General features: G+C 24.5%; 2 protein-coding genes across 3 annotated transcripts; both read right to left on the reverse strand.

Moving 5' to 3' along the window:
• On the reverse strand, nucleotides 1–7,837 carry LOC127286436 (putative histone-lysine N-methyltransferase 1). Of its 2 annotated transcripts, XM_051312863.1 has the most exons (8): nucleotides 7,744–7,831; nucleotides 6,826–6,858; nucleotides 5,169–6,446; nucleotides 4,828–5,082; nucleotides 4,513–4,680; nucleotides 4,095–4,385; nucleotides 3,158–3,556; nucleotides 1–3,071 (listed from the first exon to the last, which is right to left on the reverse strand). In XM_051312863.1, exons 1-8 carry the CDS (start codon nucleotides 7,799–7,801, stop codon nucleotides 1,810–1,812), a joined length of 3,744 nt encoding a protein of 1,247 aa, XP_051168820.1. In that variant the 5' UTR covers nucleotides 7,802–7,831; the 3' UTR covers nucleotides 1–1,809. The 2 variants fall into 2 exon arrangements, with proteins under 2 accessions (XP_051168820.1, XP_051168819.1); XM_051312862.1 differs by having other exon boundaries at nucleotides 4,513–5,082; nucleotides 7,744–7,837.
• Nucleotides 7,838–8,085: 248 nt separating this feature from the next.
• On the reverse strand, nucleotides 8,086–10,732 carry LOC127286438 (uncharacterized). The gene is made up of 4 exons (XM_051312869.1): nucleotides 10,609–10,732; nucleotides 10,236–10,526; nucleotides 9,603–9,989; nucleotides 8,086–9,509 (listed from the first exon to the last, which is right to left on the reverse strand). Exons 1-4 carry the CDS (start codon nucleotides 10,679–10,681, stop codon nucleotides 8,266–8,268), a joined length of 1,995 nt encoding a protein of 664 aa, XP_051168826.1. The 5' UTR covers nucleotides 10,682–10,732; the 3' UTR covers nucleotides 8,086–8,265.
• Between the last annotated feature and the right edge of the window lie 2,451 nt (nucleotides 10,733–13,183).

The following is a 13,183-nucleotide window of genomic DNA, read 5'->3' on the forward strand; positions in this document are numbered from 1 at the left end:
TGCAAGTGAAAAAAGTTTATGAATAATTTACATAAAAATTTTTTTTTACATCTTTCCAAGAAATTGAAACAATAATTTATAAACATTTCTATAAATAAAAATATATAATTCATTCTTATTTGTATTTACATAAAAAAATTTATTAGTCCCAGTTCACATAGAAGGTTTCTTAGTGCGATGTTCATTATTTATTCTTTAACTGTTACTTTTCGAACGGTTTGGAGGTGTGCGTAAGAAAACAAACAAGTTGTACATTCAGATGTTCATTACATGAACATTTTGCTTCCTCTTTACGATCAGCAAAAAAATTTGCTTCCTCGTGGAGAAAGCAAAATTTTATTGCTAAAATGTGAATTTTTGATTTTCTAACTTCCATTAATTCTTTAAATTTACCTCAAATGTATACTTTATATATATCGATCGATTCGTCTTGACGTAAGGAATACAATTATTTCATATATAAACTTCAATTTTAAAAATCACAAAATTTTATAGCCAAAATGTGAATTTTTGATTTTTTAACTTTCATTAATTCTTTAAATTTACCTCAAATGTATACTTTATATATATATCGATCGATTCGTCTTGACGTACAGAATACGATTTTATTATATATAACCTTAAATTTTTCTATTTAAAAATTTTTTCGATTAAAAAAAAATTTTTGGAAAAAAGACGATAAAATTTTTTTTTTGGGGTATTTTTCAAAATCTTTTGGTCAGATTTGAGATATTAATATGATAAATAAGCCTACCAAATTTTATCTAAATCCATTAAAACCTGTTAAAGTTATCTTCTAAACAAAAAAGGGATCCACACACACACATACATACATCCGGACAATTGATCAGGATCTCATATAACATGTTTCTATATAAAGAAAAAAATTTGTTTCCGCCACTTTGAAATGTTTTATAAACGAAAGGACTACAAAGCTTCCTCCACGAGGAAGCAAAAACAAACAATATTAAGAGCATTTGAACCTTCGTGACGTCACAAATCATGGCGCATGACACGCAAACTTCTCAGGTATGTGAAAAGCACAATTTTGAATATTTTTTAAAAAAACCTTTTGGAAAATGTTCAGAGAAACATAGACTATGTCTGTTATGTGCGGAAAATTCAAAATTTTGCGTTTAAAACGTTTTTTAAACAATGACTACATATAAGCAATTCGTGTATTTTTCCTTACTTGTGACAACCAACTTAAACATTGTTTAAAAAACGTTTTAAACGCAAAATTTTGAATTTTTCGCACATAACAGACAGAGTCTGTGTTATTCTGAATATTTTCCAAAAGGTTTTTTTAAAAAATATTCAAAATTGTGTTTTTCACATACCTGAGAAGTTTGCGTGTCATGCGCCATGATTTGTGACCTTAACATTGTTTAAAAAACGTTTTAAACGCAAAATTTTGAATTTTCCGCACATAACAGACATAGTCTATGTTTCTCTGAACATTTTCCAAAAGGTTTTTTTAAAAAATATTCAAAATTGTGCTTTTCACATACCTGAGAAGTTTGCGTGTCATGCGCCATGATTTGTGACGTCACGAAGGTTCAAATGCTCTTAAAAATGTTTTCACTATTATAAATTTTCTTTCGTTTCTAGAGGAATAATTTCAATTATAAAAAAAATATTTCAATTAGAAAAGAATACTTTCAATCGAAAAAGAAAGATTTAAAGTTATCATCTAACCAAAATCTTCTTAAATAAAAAAAAGAATCCTCTATTTTTTAGATGAATATTCATATACATATTTAAAAAAAAAATTAAATTGAAGCGGAATTTTCTTCTCACTTTAAGATTTTATTTTTTTTGGTGTGTATATTTTATTAAACAACGCCAATCGGCATTTATATGTTTAAATCTATTTTGAATATTTAAGTTATATCCTTTTTCGTAAACACACTTTGAATACTCAAGAAGAAATAACTTTGTAATAGTTTCTTCAAGATTAAAAATATTTTCCATCTGTTCACTGAAGAAATGCTGATTTACTTCCGTTTTTAATACATTGGAAAAATACTGTTTGAACAGTGAAAATGTTGCTCGCTTATTATTTGGACAAATAAATTTTTCCAAAGTAATAATATCAATCACATTTTGGGTAATTACATCCATCGAATACGGTCTACCATTATAGTAGCCTTTTTGACATTCGATTAGAAAAAATGTCAAATATTGCACTATCGAAGTAAAATTAATGTTCATGGTATTAATTTCTTCTTGATATTCTGTTCCTAAATCTTGTTTAGTATCCAAAATTAATTCAACTTGGTTGATGATGTCGTTTATGAGATTAGTTCTGTTAAAATTATTACAGTCAAAATTATGTTCAAGGAGAACGTGAAAAATCGCAGATTCCAATAGAAATATCTTAATTTCTTGAAAATTCAGAGGCAAGTTTTTCATTATATTATTTCTCATAATTGAATTAGACATTAGTAAGGATGATGTATTGCCGGTTACAATTTCATTGAGATATGGTTCTAGAGTACCTAAAATATAATTATTGCTTAATATATAATCACTTGCATTATATATTTTATCGAGAATTATCTGAAAGTTCTCTTTAATTTTTGTACTACTCTTATATTCCATTAAAATATCATGAATCATGTTGTATAATTTTTTTTCATATTTTTCAAAAAACTGTTCTTGAGTCACTGCAATGAAATTAAAGAGGAAAGTAGTTACTGTTTCCATTTCATATGACTGGAGTTTTACTAAATTAAATTCCCGAATATCATTAATTTCAAATCTTTGATAATTTGTTTGAGGACTTATTATACCAACTACTTGTTTTGTCAGACCTATTGCACAAATTGCATTTATTCTTGAGTTCTTGATACCAAAATGCGGTGTTATTACAAAACCAATTGCACCATAGATTTTTGATTTCACAGCTTGATTTCTTTTTATTTTAGGTAATTTATTCTGTAGAGTATTTATAATAACACTTTGTATATCTAAAATATTATTATAGTTGAAAGGGATGTTGTAAGTTTCAAAATTCTCAAAAAGATTTACATACAGTTGATAAATATCACTTGTCTGAATAGAAGATTCTAAAAAATATAATAAATTATTAGTTAATAGGGATGAAATTATCAATGTTTAATAATAAATTTTTATATTATATTATAATTTTCACCAATTTTAGGCTGAGATAATGTAATATGTGAAAGAGAAGTAGTAACCGGAATTTTTGAATTTTCAATCAAGTCTACAATTTTTCGTGAAATTTCAATGGCAAAAGATGAGCGTTTCCTCTCGCTATTAAGTATTTTGTATTTTTCAAGTGATTCAAAAGTTATATTTGATATAGTTTCACGAACAGTGTCAGGAATGTTATTCAGTATTGTCGGAATTTTTTGTAGAATATAAGAGTTGGTTTCATTTTTTTTGCCACTTAATAAGTGAGAAATATTTCCATACAATTCATTATGATCAATAGATAAATACTTTTTATCGTTTACAGTATCATTGAAAATACTCAAATTAAAATTGTAATGATATGACAGACACTTATCAGATTGAAAATCATTGAGATCTAAATTAAAGAAAATTTTATTAAAGATAATTAATTTATTTTTTAATTAAAATTAGAAAAATATGTTCTCAATATTAGAGAATTTCTTTTATTTTGTTGTAAGAAAATTTTATTGGAAATAATACTTAAACATTACTTTGAAATACTATTTAACATATGATTGTTAGGTGCACAATATTAATTTTGTCAGAAACCTTACTCCTAAAATATTGAATGTATTTTGTTCTAAGATTTTATGAAGATGTTTAATATATGATAATGAATGGCTGTTATGTGCGAAAATTATGATGTTTTATTGAATTAATTTTTTTAATATACTTTGGAAATTTTTAAAAAATGTGCGAGATTTGATGTATTTTAGCTTTTTCTACAAAATCTCAGATCAATTTTAAAAGTAAAGTTGCCAAAAAAATTAACATTGTAGTCCCAAAAATAACATATTCTGAAAACTTTAATTATTATACTTGATCATTTATAAAGTATTACTGACAAAATGAGAAAATTATTGATTATAATAAGTTGATTAAAAAATGCTTACTGTAAATTTCTTTATCATCCAAGATATTTTTAATATCGTTTGCAACATCATAAGAAATCTCAACAATTAGCATTGTCCGGTTAATATTTCTGTATTTTAAGAGGGTACAAGAAATTTCTCTAGAAATTTTATTGAATACAACTGATGTAAGATTTGGGCACTTTTGCAAAACTTCTTCTAGAATTGTAGTCTCTAATTGTCTTAAAGATTTGTTATTCAAATCTTTCAAGAATCTTAATTTTTCTTGGATCACTGTATCCCAATTCACATGACAATTATTGGATGAGTTTTCTACAAATAATTAAATTTATTATTAAGTAAAATTAATAGTTGGAGTTGTAAATTATTTGTAAATGAAGATGAAATTATCAAAATTTAATAAAAAATGTTTATTATAGTCAAATTAGTTTTAGAGTACCTAAAATATGATTATTGTTTAATATATAATCACTTGCATTATATATTCTATCGAGAATTATCTGAAAGTTCTCTTTAATTTTTGTACTACTCTTATATTCCATTAAAATATCATGAATCATGTTGTACAATTTTTTTTCATATTTTTCAAAAAACTGTTCTTGAGTCACTGCAATGAAATTAAAGATTAAAGTAGTTAATGTTTCCATTTCATATGACTGGAGTTTTACAAAATTAAATCCTCGAATATCATTAATTTCAAATGTTTGATAATTTGTTTGAGGTCTTATTATACCAACTACATGTTTTGTCAGACCTATTGCACAAACTGCATTTATTCTTGAATTCCTGATACCGAAATGCTGATTTATTACAAGACCAATTGCACTAATGGTTTTTGATTTAACAGTTTGATTTCTTTTTATTTTATGTAATTTATCCTGTAGAGTATTTAAAATAACACTTTGTATATCTAAAATATTATTATAGTTGAAAGGGATGTTGTCAGTTTCAAAATTCTCAAAAAGATTTACATACAGTTGATAAATATCACTTGTCTGAATAGAAGATTCTAATAAATATAATAAATTATTAGTTAATATAGATGAAGTTATCAAAGTTTAATGAAAAAAAAGTTTATTAGATTATAATTCTCACCAATTTTATTCTTAGATAATGCAATATGTGGAAACAAAATTACTGAGTTTCTAATCAAATCTACAATTTTTCGTGAAATTTCATTCGCGCAAGATAACCAATTCCTGTCAAGATTAAAATTGTCTTTGTCATGTGTTTGAATAGTTGTATTAGAAATAGTTTCCTTAAGATTAAAAATATTTTCAATCCGTTCTCTGAAGGAAAAATGTTCCACTTGTTTTTCTATCACGTTCAATAAATACTTTTTGAACAATGATAGTGTTGCTTGCATATTATTTGTACAGAAGTATTTTTTCAGCTCAATGTTATTTAACAAATTTTTGACAATTTTATCCACCTCATATATTTTATCTGTATTATATTGTTTAACACATTCGATTAGTATAAATGTTAAATTTTGCTCGATCGATGTAAAATTATTATTTATTGTAGTAATGTTTTCTTGATTTTCTGTTCCTACATCCTGTTTAATATCCATAATTAATTCAATTTGGTTGATGATATCGTTTATGAGATTGGTTTCGTTAAAATTATTACAATCAAAATTATGTTTAAGGAGAATGTGAAAAATCGCATTTTCCAATAGAACAATCTTATTACTTGGATATTCGTTGGGTAGATTTTGCAATATATTATTCTCAATAATTAATCGCGATGCTTCTAAGGATAATGTATTTCCTTTTAGATTAATCATAAGATCATATTTAATATTATTCATTATCTTAATTCTTCTTATGTCAGTATCATTATATATTTTATCAAGAATTATGCCAAAGTTTCCCTTAATTTTATCTCTATTATTATATTCCTTTAAAATATTATTAATTGCATTTGTCAATTTTTCTTTCTCTTTTTCTTGAAATACTTTATTACTGGCAATAATAAAGTATAATAACAAATTTTTTACATTTTCCATTTCATACGACGAGAGTTCTGCAAACTGAAACTCAGTAATTTTGTTTATTTCATTTTTTATAATTTGTGGAAAAAATTGATGCATTACAGTGATTGCTTTTGTTATTTCTAATGCTCTCAATGCAGTCAAAGTTTTTGAATTTTTGTCAATTAAAAGTGATTTTGAATTAATAAAAATTCGGGTTACAATTTTTTTATGAAAGCGTTGAAAAATCATTTCATCAGGTATTACTTCCTTAAAGACATCGTTAATAATTTCTTTTATTTTTAAATATATAATGTCATCTACATCATTGACATTTTTCAAATACTCAAAGAGTTTTACATACAATTGAAAAACATAATTTGTATGCATAGAAATTTCTGGAAATATATTATATTATTTCATAAATTATATTTTACTGCAAAATCAGTTATACAATTTAGCCCCAAAATCAAATAATAAAATTAGGTAATATTGCTTGCAAATGAAAAAAATATTTAAGTGCAAGAAAAATTTAATACCTTTATCATTTTATTATTATACCTAGATGGAGAGATTAATTTTATTAAAAAAATATTAAAAAGAAAAATCGGTTTAATTTTTGTTTTATTTTTACTTCAAGTTTATCTCATGTATATAAAGTTTTTAATGTTGCACGACTTTAGTGAGTGCTAGATTATTTTTTCAAACAAGTGAACGATATTTTATTTTTTCTTTTTGCAAAAAATTATATGAACTTTGTTTTATATATACTCTTACCTAGTTTTTCAAACTCAGTTCCATGTACGTAATCTATTTAAACAAAAAAAGTGTGAAAATAATGGAGCACATAATTATCACAAGCAAATCATCTGTTACCTACTCTCTAAATCTGAATTAGTAAAAAAGTTTACTAATTTGAATTAGTGACTTACTTTTTGCTTCTCAATTATTAAAATTTTATTAACTATTAGTAACTTTTACTAACAATTAGTAAAATTTAATTAATTCTAAAGCAAAAAGTGAGTCACTAATTTAAATTAGTAAACATTTTTATTTTTTACTAATTCAGATTTAGAGAGTACAGTTTTCTTTTTAAAAAATTCTATTACATATAATTATTATTTTGACGAATTTTTATTCAACAGAATTTGTTTCAAATAATTTTTACTTTACAGAATTTTTAGGTAGTACTAATTTTTATTTGGTAAAATTTTTATTTTACTAAATTAATTAGAAATAATTTGGTTTTCACAGCTAATATTATTTCTATTTTTCCCATAATGAATTGGTAAAATGCTATTTGGCCAGTGAAATTTTCACTGGAAATCAGTGATATATGACTGAATTTCAGTGAAAATTTCACTAAATGATTCAGTAACCGACTTCTAGCTATTTCACCAGTGAAATAAGTAAAATTCTTTTAAAAATAGAAATTATGTTAAAGGCTAAGTCAAAAAATTGAAAATTCGTCTAAAAAATAATCATTTCCATAATAAAATTCTTTAAGTTGAAAATTCTAACAAATTATTTTTATGGAATAATCATGCACCCCGAAAACAATTAAAATATTTTTGATATATAACCATGGAAATTCATAAATTATTATTGCTAGATAGTTATAATTGGTATTAATTAATTTTTAAATAAATTTCTAATTTTAATTAATTATTATAATTCATTAATTAATATTTTTACCAGTAATATAAAAACATAGAAGAATTGAAGAAAACCAAAAGTAGATTTTATTTTTCATGTTGTGCGTGTTTCTTCACTGGAAGTTTAAAATAATACTAAAATTTATTAACTGAATAGAAACGTGTACATAAACATTACGTATGTAATATAAATTATCAAATTTTATTATTCATTTTTATGTATTTTTTAACATTCAGTTTATACTAGACATTACAATCGTTTTTTCTTATTTGAAAAACTATATATATATTTGCAAATACTACATACTTTAAAAAATACCTACATTAAAAATAATGAAAAACATTGTCAGTATTTAGCATAAATAATAAATAATTAACAAAAATTAAAATAAACTTTTACCCATGATTTTAAAATATTTTTAATTTTCATTCGAGAAAGCAAAGTGTTATTATTGAAAGATAACATGAAAAATATAAATGTACAACAATTAAGCAAAGGTATTCTTATCATATCGTATATATATATATATATATATATATATTTGCACTATAGTTATGTATATTATTTTTTTAAACAACGCCAATCGGCATTTATATGTTCAAATCTATTTTGAATATTTAAGTCATATCCTTTTTCGTAAACACACTTTGAATACTCAAGAAGTAATAACATTGTAATAGTTTCTTCAAGACTAAAAATATTTTTAGTCTGTCCACTGTGGAAATACTGTTGCACTTCCATTTTTATTACATGGAAAAAATACAGTTTGAACCGTGAAAATGTTGCTCGCTTATTATTTGGACATATAAATTTTTCCAATGTAATATTATCTATCAAATTTTGGGTAATTACATCCGTCGAATACGTTATACGAGTATTGTTGCCTTTTTGACATTCGATTAGAAAAAATGTCAAATTTTGCTCTATCGAAGTAAAATTAATGTTCATGGTATTAATTGCTTCTTGATATTCTGTTCCTAAATCTTGTTTAGTATCCAAAATTAATTCAACTTGGTTGATGATGTCGTTTATGAGATTAGTTCTGTTAAAATTATTACAGTCAAAATTATGTTCAAGGAGAACGTGAAAAATCGCAGATTCCAATAGAAATATCTTAATTTCTTGAAAATTCAGAGGCAAGTTTTTCATTATATTATTTCTCATAATTGAATTAGACATTAGTAAGGATGATGTATTGCCGGTTACAATTTCATTGAGATATGGTTCTAGAGTACCTAAAACATAATTATTGCTTAATATATAATCACTTGCATTATATATTTTATGGAGAATTATCTGAAAGTTCTCTTTAATTTTTGTACTACTCTTATATTCCATTAAAATATCATGAATCATGTTGTATAATTTTTTTTCATATTTTTCAAAAAACTTTTCTTGAGTCACTGCAATGAAATTAAAGAGGAAAGTAGTTACTGTTTCCATTTCATATGACTGGAGTTTTACTAAATTAAATTCCCGAATATCATTAATTTCAAATCTTTGATAATTTGTTTGAGGACTTATTATACCAACTACTTGTTTTGTCAGACCTATTGCACAAATTGCATTTATTCTTGAGTTCTTGATACCAAAATGCGGTGTTATTACAAGACCAATTGCACTAAAGGTTTGTGATTCAACAGCTTGATTTCTTTTTATTTTAGGTAATTTATCCTGTAGAGTATTCATAATAACACTTTGTATATCTAAAATATTATTATAGTTGAAAGGAATGTTGTCAGTTTCAAAATTCTCAAAAAGATTTACATACAGTTGATAAATATGACTTGTCTGAATTGAAGTCTCTAAAAAATAGTAAATTATTAGTTAATACTTAATAAAGATGAAATTATCAAAATTTAATAAAAAAAAAAAGTTTATTATATTATAATTCTCACCAATTTTAGGCTGAGATAATGTAATATGTGAAAGAGAAGTAGTAACCGGAATTTTTGAATTTTCAATTAAATCTACAATTTTTCGTGAAATTTCAGTGGCAAAAGATGAGCGTTTCCTCTCGCTATTAATTATTTTGTATTTTTCAAGCGATTCAAAAGTTATATTTGATATAGTTTCACGAACAGTGTCAGGAATGTTATTCTGTATTGTCAGAATTTTTTGTAGAATATAAGAGTTGGTTTCACTTAATAAGTGAGTAATATTTCTATACAATTCATTATGATCAATAGATAAATACTTTTTATCGTTTCCAGTATTATCGAAAATACTCAAATTAAAATTGTAATAATATGACAGACACTTATCAGAGTGAAAATCATTGAGATCTATATTAAAGAAAATTTTATTAAAGATAAAGTTACCAACAAGATTAACATTATGTATCATATGCTGTAAATTTTAGTGATTATACTTGATCATTTATAAGGTATTGCTTACAAAGTGAGAAGATTTTACTCATTTTACTCAACATAATGTTAAACTTAACAACATATTTTATTTATTTATTATAATTATTAAATTATTAAAAAACAAATAACATTGCATTAATAAGTTGATTAAAAAATGCTTACTGTAAATTTTTTTATCTTCCAAGATATTTTTAATATCGTTTGCAACATCATAAGAAATCTCAACAATTAGCATTGTCCGGTTAATATTCACGTATTTTAAGAGCGTACAAGAAATTTCTCTAGAAATTTTATTGAGTACAACTGATGTAAGATTTGGGCACTTTTGTGAAACTTCTTCTAGAATTGTAGTCTCTAATTGTCTTAAAGATTTGTCATTCAAATCTTTCAAGAATCTTAATTTTTCTTGGATCACTGTATCCCAATTCACATGACAATTATTGGATGAATTTTCTACAAATAATTAAATTTATTATTAAATAATGTTAATTAATAATAATTAAATATGAATAGTTATAAATAAAAAAAAACATACCGCATGCGTAAAAATTGACAAAAACTGTCAAAAACCACAGAAATGTAGGTAATATGTTATTTACGATAAACATATTTTTTTCTTGATATTCAGTTGAAACTAAAATGTTTTTTTTTATGATACTTCTTTTATATACGAATATGTAATCTAAGTAAACTTTTTATCACAACTACTCAAAATTCTTTATTTGTTCATGAAATATTTTACTTAATTTATTATAATGTTTGACTATTATTGCCTTGAAATTTATATTTTAATTGAAACCATATTTGCATAAAAATGTTGACGTATCGTTTTATATATGTATTTTTAAAATACTCTTAAATTTTTTTAACATCAAAACTATAATATGTAACAGAAAATAAAATGGAAATAAATTATTAAAATATTGAGTTCTGTTAAAGTAACTGTCTTTAGTTTTATATAATACCAGCTGTCGATCGAAATCTAGTGGCGCGTGACTTATAGTATTTTCGCACAAAATGTAATAATATTTACTTAGTATTTTCATCAGGATCATCTGTAAATTGTTCAGAATTCATACATCTCAGCCATATAGCATCAAAAACTTATCGAATATTTCATCACAAAAATACATACACTCAAAAGAATACTATGGTTATAAACGATAATATACTGCATTTTCTATGACTCTTCTATAATATTCGTCGAATTTTTGCTTCTGTATGGGTACAAATCTGTAATTTATAATTATAGATTTGTACAAACAAAATCATTTGGGACGCATAAATTCAATTATTACAAATACTTATTATTCGTTTTTTTGATTCTCAAATTTTTGAACTAGTGACTTTGAATTTGCAATTTGGAATTATATTATTTTGACGTGAAAATCTTAATCAGGGGTCTTAAAAATACCCCCGAATTAAATTTGAAAGCAATTAGTTATAATAATAGTTATTTCGATTTTTTAACCCCAAAAACAGTTTTATAGCTATATCTCAGTTTTAGCTTGTAATTTTTGAAAAATTATTCTAAAATGTGACTAAATAACATTTAATACTCAAGTATAGAAAGTTTAGAAACAATCTATTAAGAAATAAATAATTCGAAAATTTTTGATTTTTCAAATTTTTTAAAAAGTAGCATATCTTCTATACAAATTATTATTTTTAAATCGGAAATGGCTAAAATTTTAAGTTAGGCTAATACCTAAGAGACTGCCAAGTTTCACTTTAATTTTTCAAATCGTTCTTGCATGATACTGGAACAAAATATTGCAGACATACGTACAGACACAAATTTTTTAACAAACATTTTTGGACTCCTTGTTCTTTATAATGACAAGCTACGTCAAAAATTTTAAAATTTGAACAATGTACAGACAAAAGTTTGATTCTGATTTTATTAATATGGATTAATTAAATGTTAACAATTAATTGTTGTCGGCATAAGTTGCATAAGTGCAATTTTACTTACGATTGTATTTAATTTTTTAAGTTAAATTTATTTTATAAATTTTATTTTAAAAAATATTAATTTTTTATAAACAAATTCATTTATTTTTAGTTTGATCATTTAAAATTTTTTTTGGTTTATTGCATATCATAAAACAAAAAGAAAATCTTGCAAAATGTTTTAGACTTGGTCTCAGGAAACTTTTTGTTTAAATAATTTTACCCACAGAAAAGCAAAATAAAGTACATTTTAATTTTGAAAAATAAAATCAAGTTGAAAAATTTTTGATGAACAAAATATTTAAACAAAAGAATTCATCGGGTTCACTGTAGAACTTTTTGTATACTAGTATTAATCAAAAAGAAAATCTATTTGAGCCAGTACTGGCTCAATATCGGCTCAGTACTGGTTTGTACCAGTACGGATACAATGGAAATACCAGTACTGGTTCAGTACAGACTGCCCAGCCTCGGCAGCCAATACTGAACCAGTACTGCGCCAGTAGTCAACTCTGGTATAATACTGAAATTTTTGGTTGGGAATGTACAGACAGACATCTGATTATATATACTATATATATATATATATAGATTTATATAAATATAATTATAAATATTTTATTCTCGTTTTTTTTCGATTGTTGACACTTTTTTTTATCAGTGAGTAAACTTTCCATATAGTAAACAATTTTTCAATAATTTTTTTATTCTAGATATATATATGTATATACTTCTAGTTATGTAAATAAAGAATACATATTGTTAAAAAGCATTGAATGTAATAAATTAATAAAGTATATATACAAATAAGAAACAGTAGACCTGTAATAGTTTCTCATAAAGAAGGTGAGACATTATAGAAGGAGTTCATTTTTAAAATTGATTGAGATGGAAAAATCAACGGGTGGCCCATATCAACGCGATTGGATGGATTATATATATATATATATATATATATATATATATATATATGGAAAAAAGCACGGCAGTGTCCCTGGGAATAGACTCAAGTTTGATCCAGTCCATTGGTGCCGACATACGAGGATTTCGCCCAGGGAGGCCAACCACGCCACAGGGCGCATATGCTACCCGCCAACTTACAAACCTCTTTACAGATCGTTACTCGTTTGAGTCGGGGCCACACATAAATCCGACCT

The sequence above is a fragment of the Leptopilina boulardi genome, unplaced genomic scaffold (genome assembly GCF_019393585.1).
Source record: "Leptopilina boulardi isolate dan_hultmark-lab unplaced genomic scaffold, ZJU_Lbou_2.1 LbouV2_354, whole genome shotgun sequence".
Lineage (NCBI taxonomy): Eukaryota > Metazoa > Arthropoda > Insecta > Hymenoptera > Figitidae > Leptopilina > Leptopilina boulardi.

What these genes read in the sequence shown, in the direction of transcription:
- LOC127286436 (XM_051312862.1), bottom strand. Translation starts at nt 7,801, where the DNA reads ATGAAAAATAAAATCTACTTTTGGTTTTCTTCAATTCTTCTATGTTTT. An exon ending in TCTATGTTTTTATATTACTG is followed by an intron (nt 6,859 to 7,743) that starts GTAAAAATATTA and finishes TTGTTTAAATAG; the next exon opens with ATTACGTACATGGAACTGAG. An exon ending in ATTATCTCAGCCTAAAATTG is followed by an intron (nt 3,072 to 3,157) that starts GTGAAAATTATA and finishes TATATTTTTTAG; the next exon opens with AATCTTCTATTCAGACAAGT.
- LOC127286438 (XM_051312869.1), bottom strand. Translation starts at nt 10,681, where the DNA reads ATGTTTATCGTAAATAACATATTACCTACATTTCTGTGGTTTTTGACA. An exon ending in TGTCAATTTTTACGCATGCG is followed by an intron (nt 10,527 to 10,608) that starts GTATGTTTTTTT and finishes AATTATTTGTAG; the next exon opens with AAAATTCATCCAATAATTGT. An exon ending in GGAAGATAAAAAAATTTACA is followed by an intron (nt 9,990 to 10,235) that starts GTAAGCATTTTT and finishes TCTTTAATATAG; the next exon opens with ATCTCAATGATTTTCACTCT.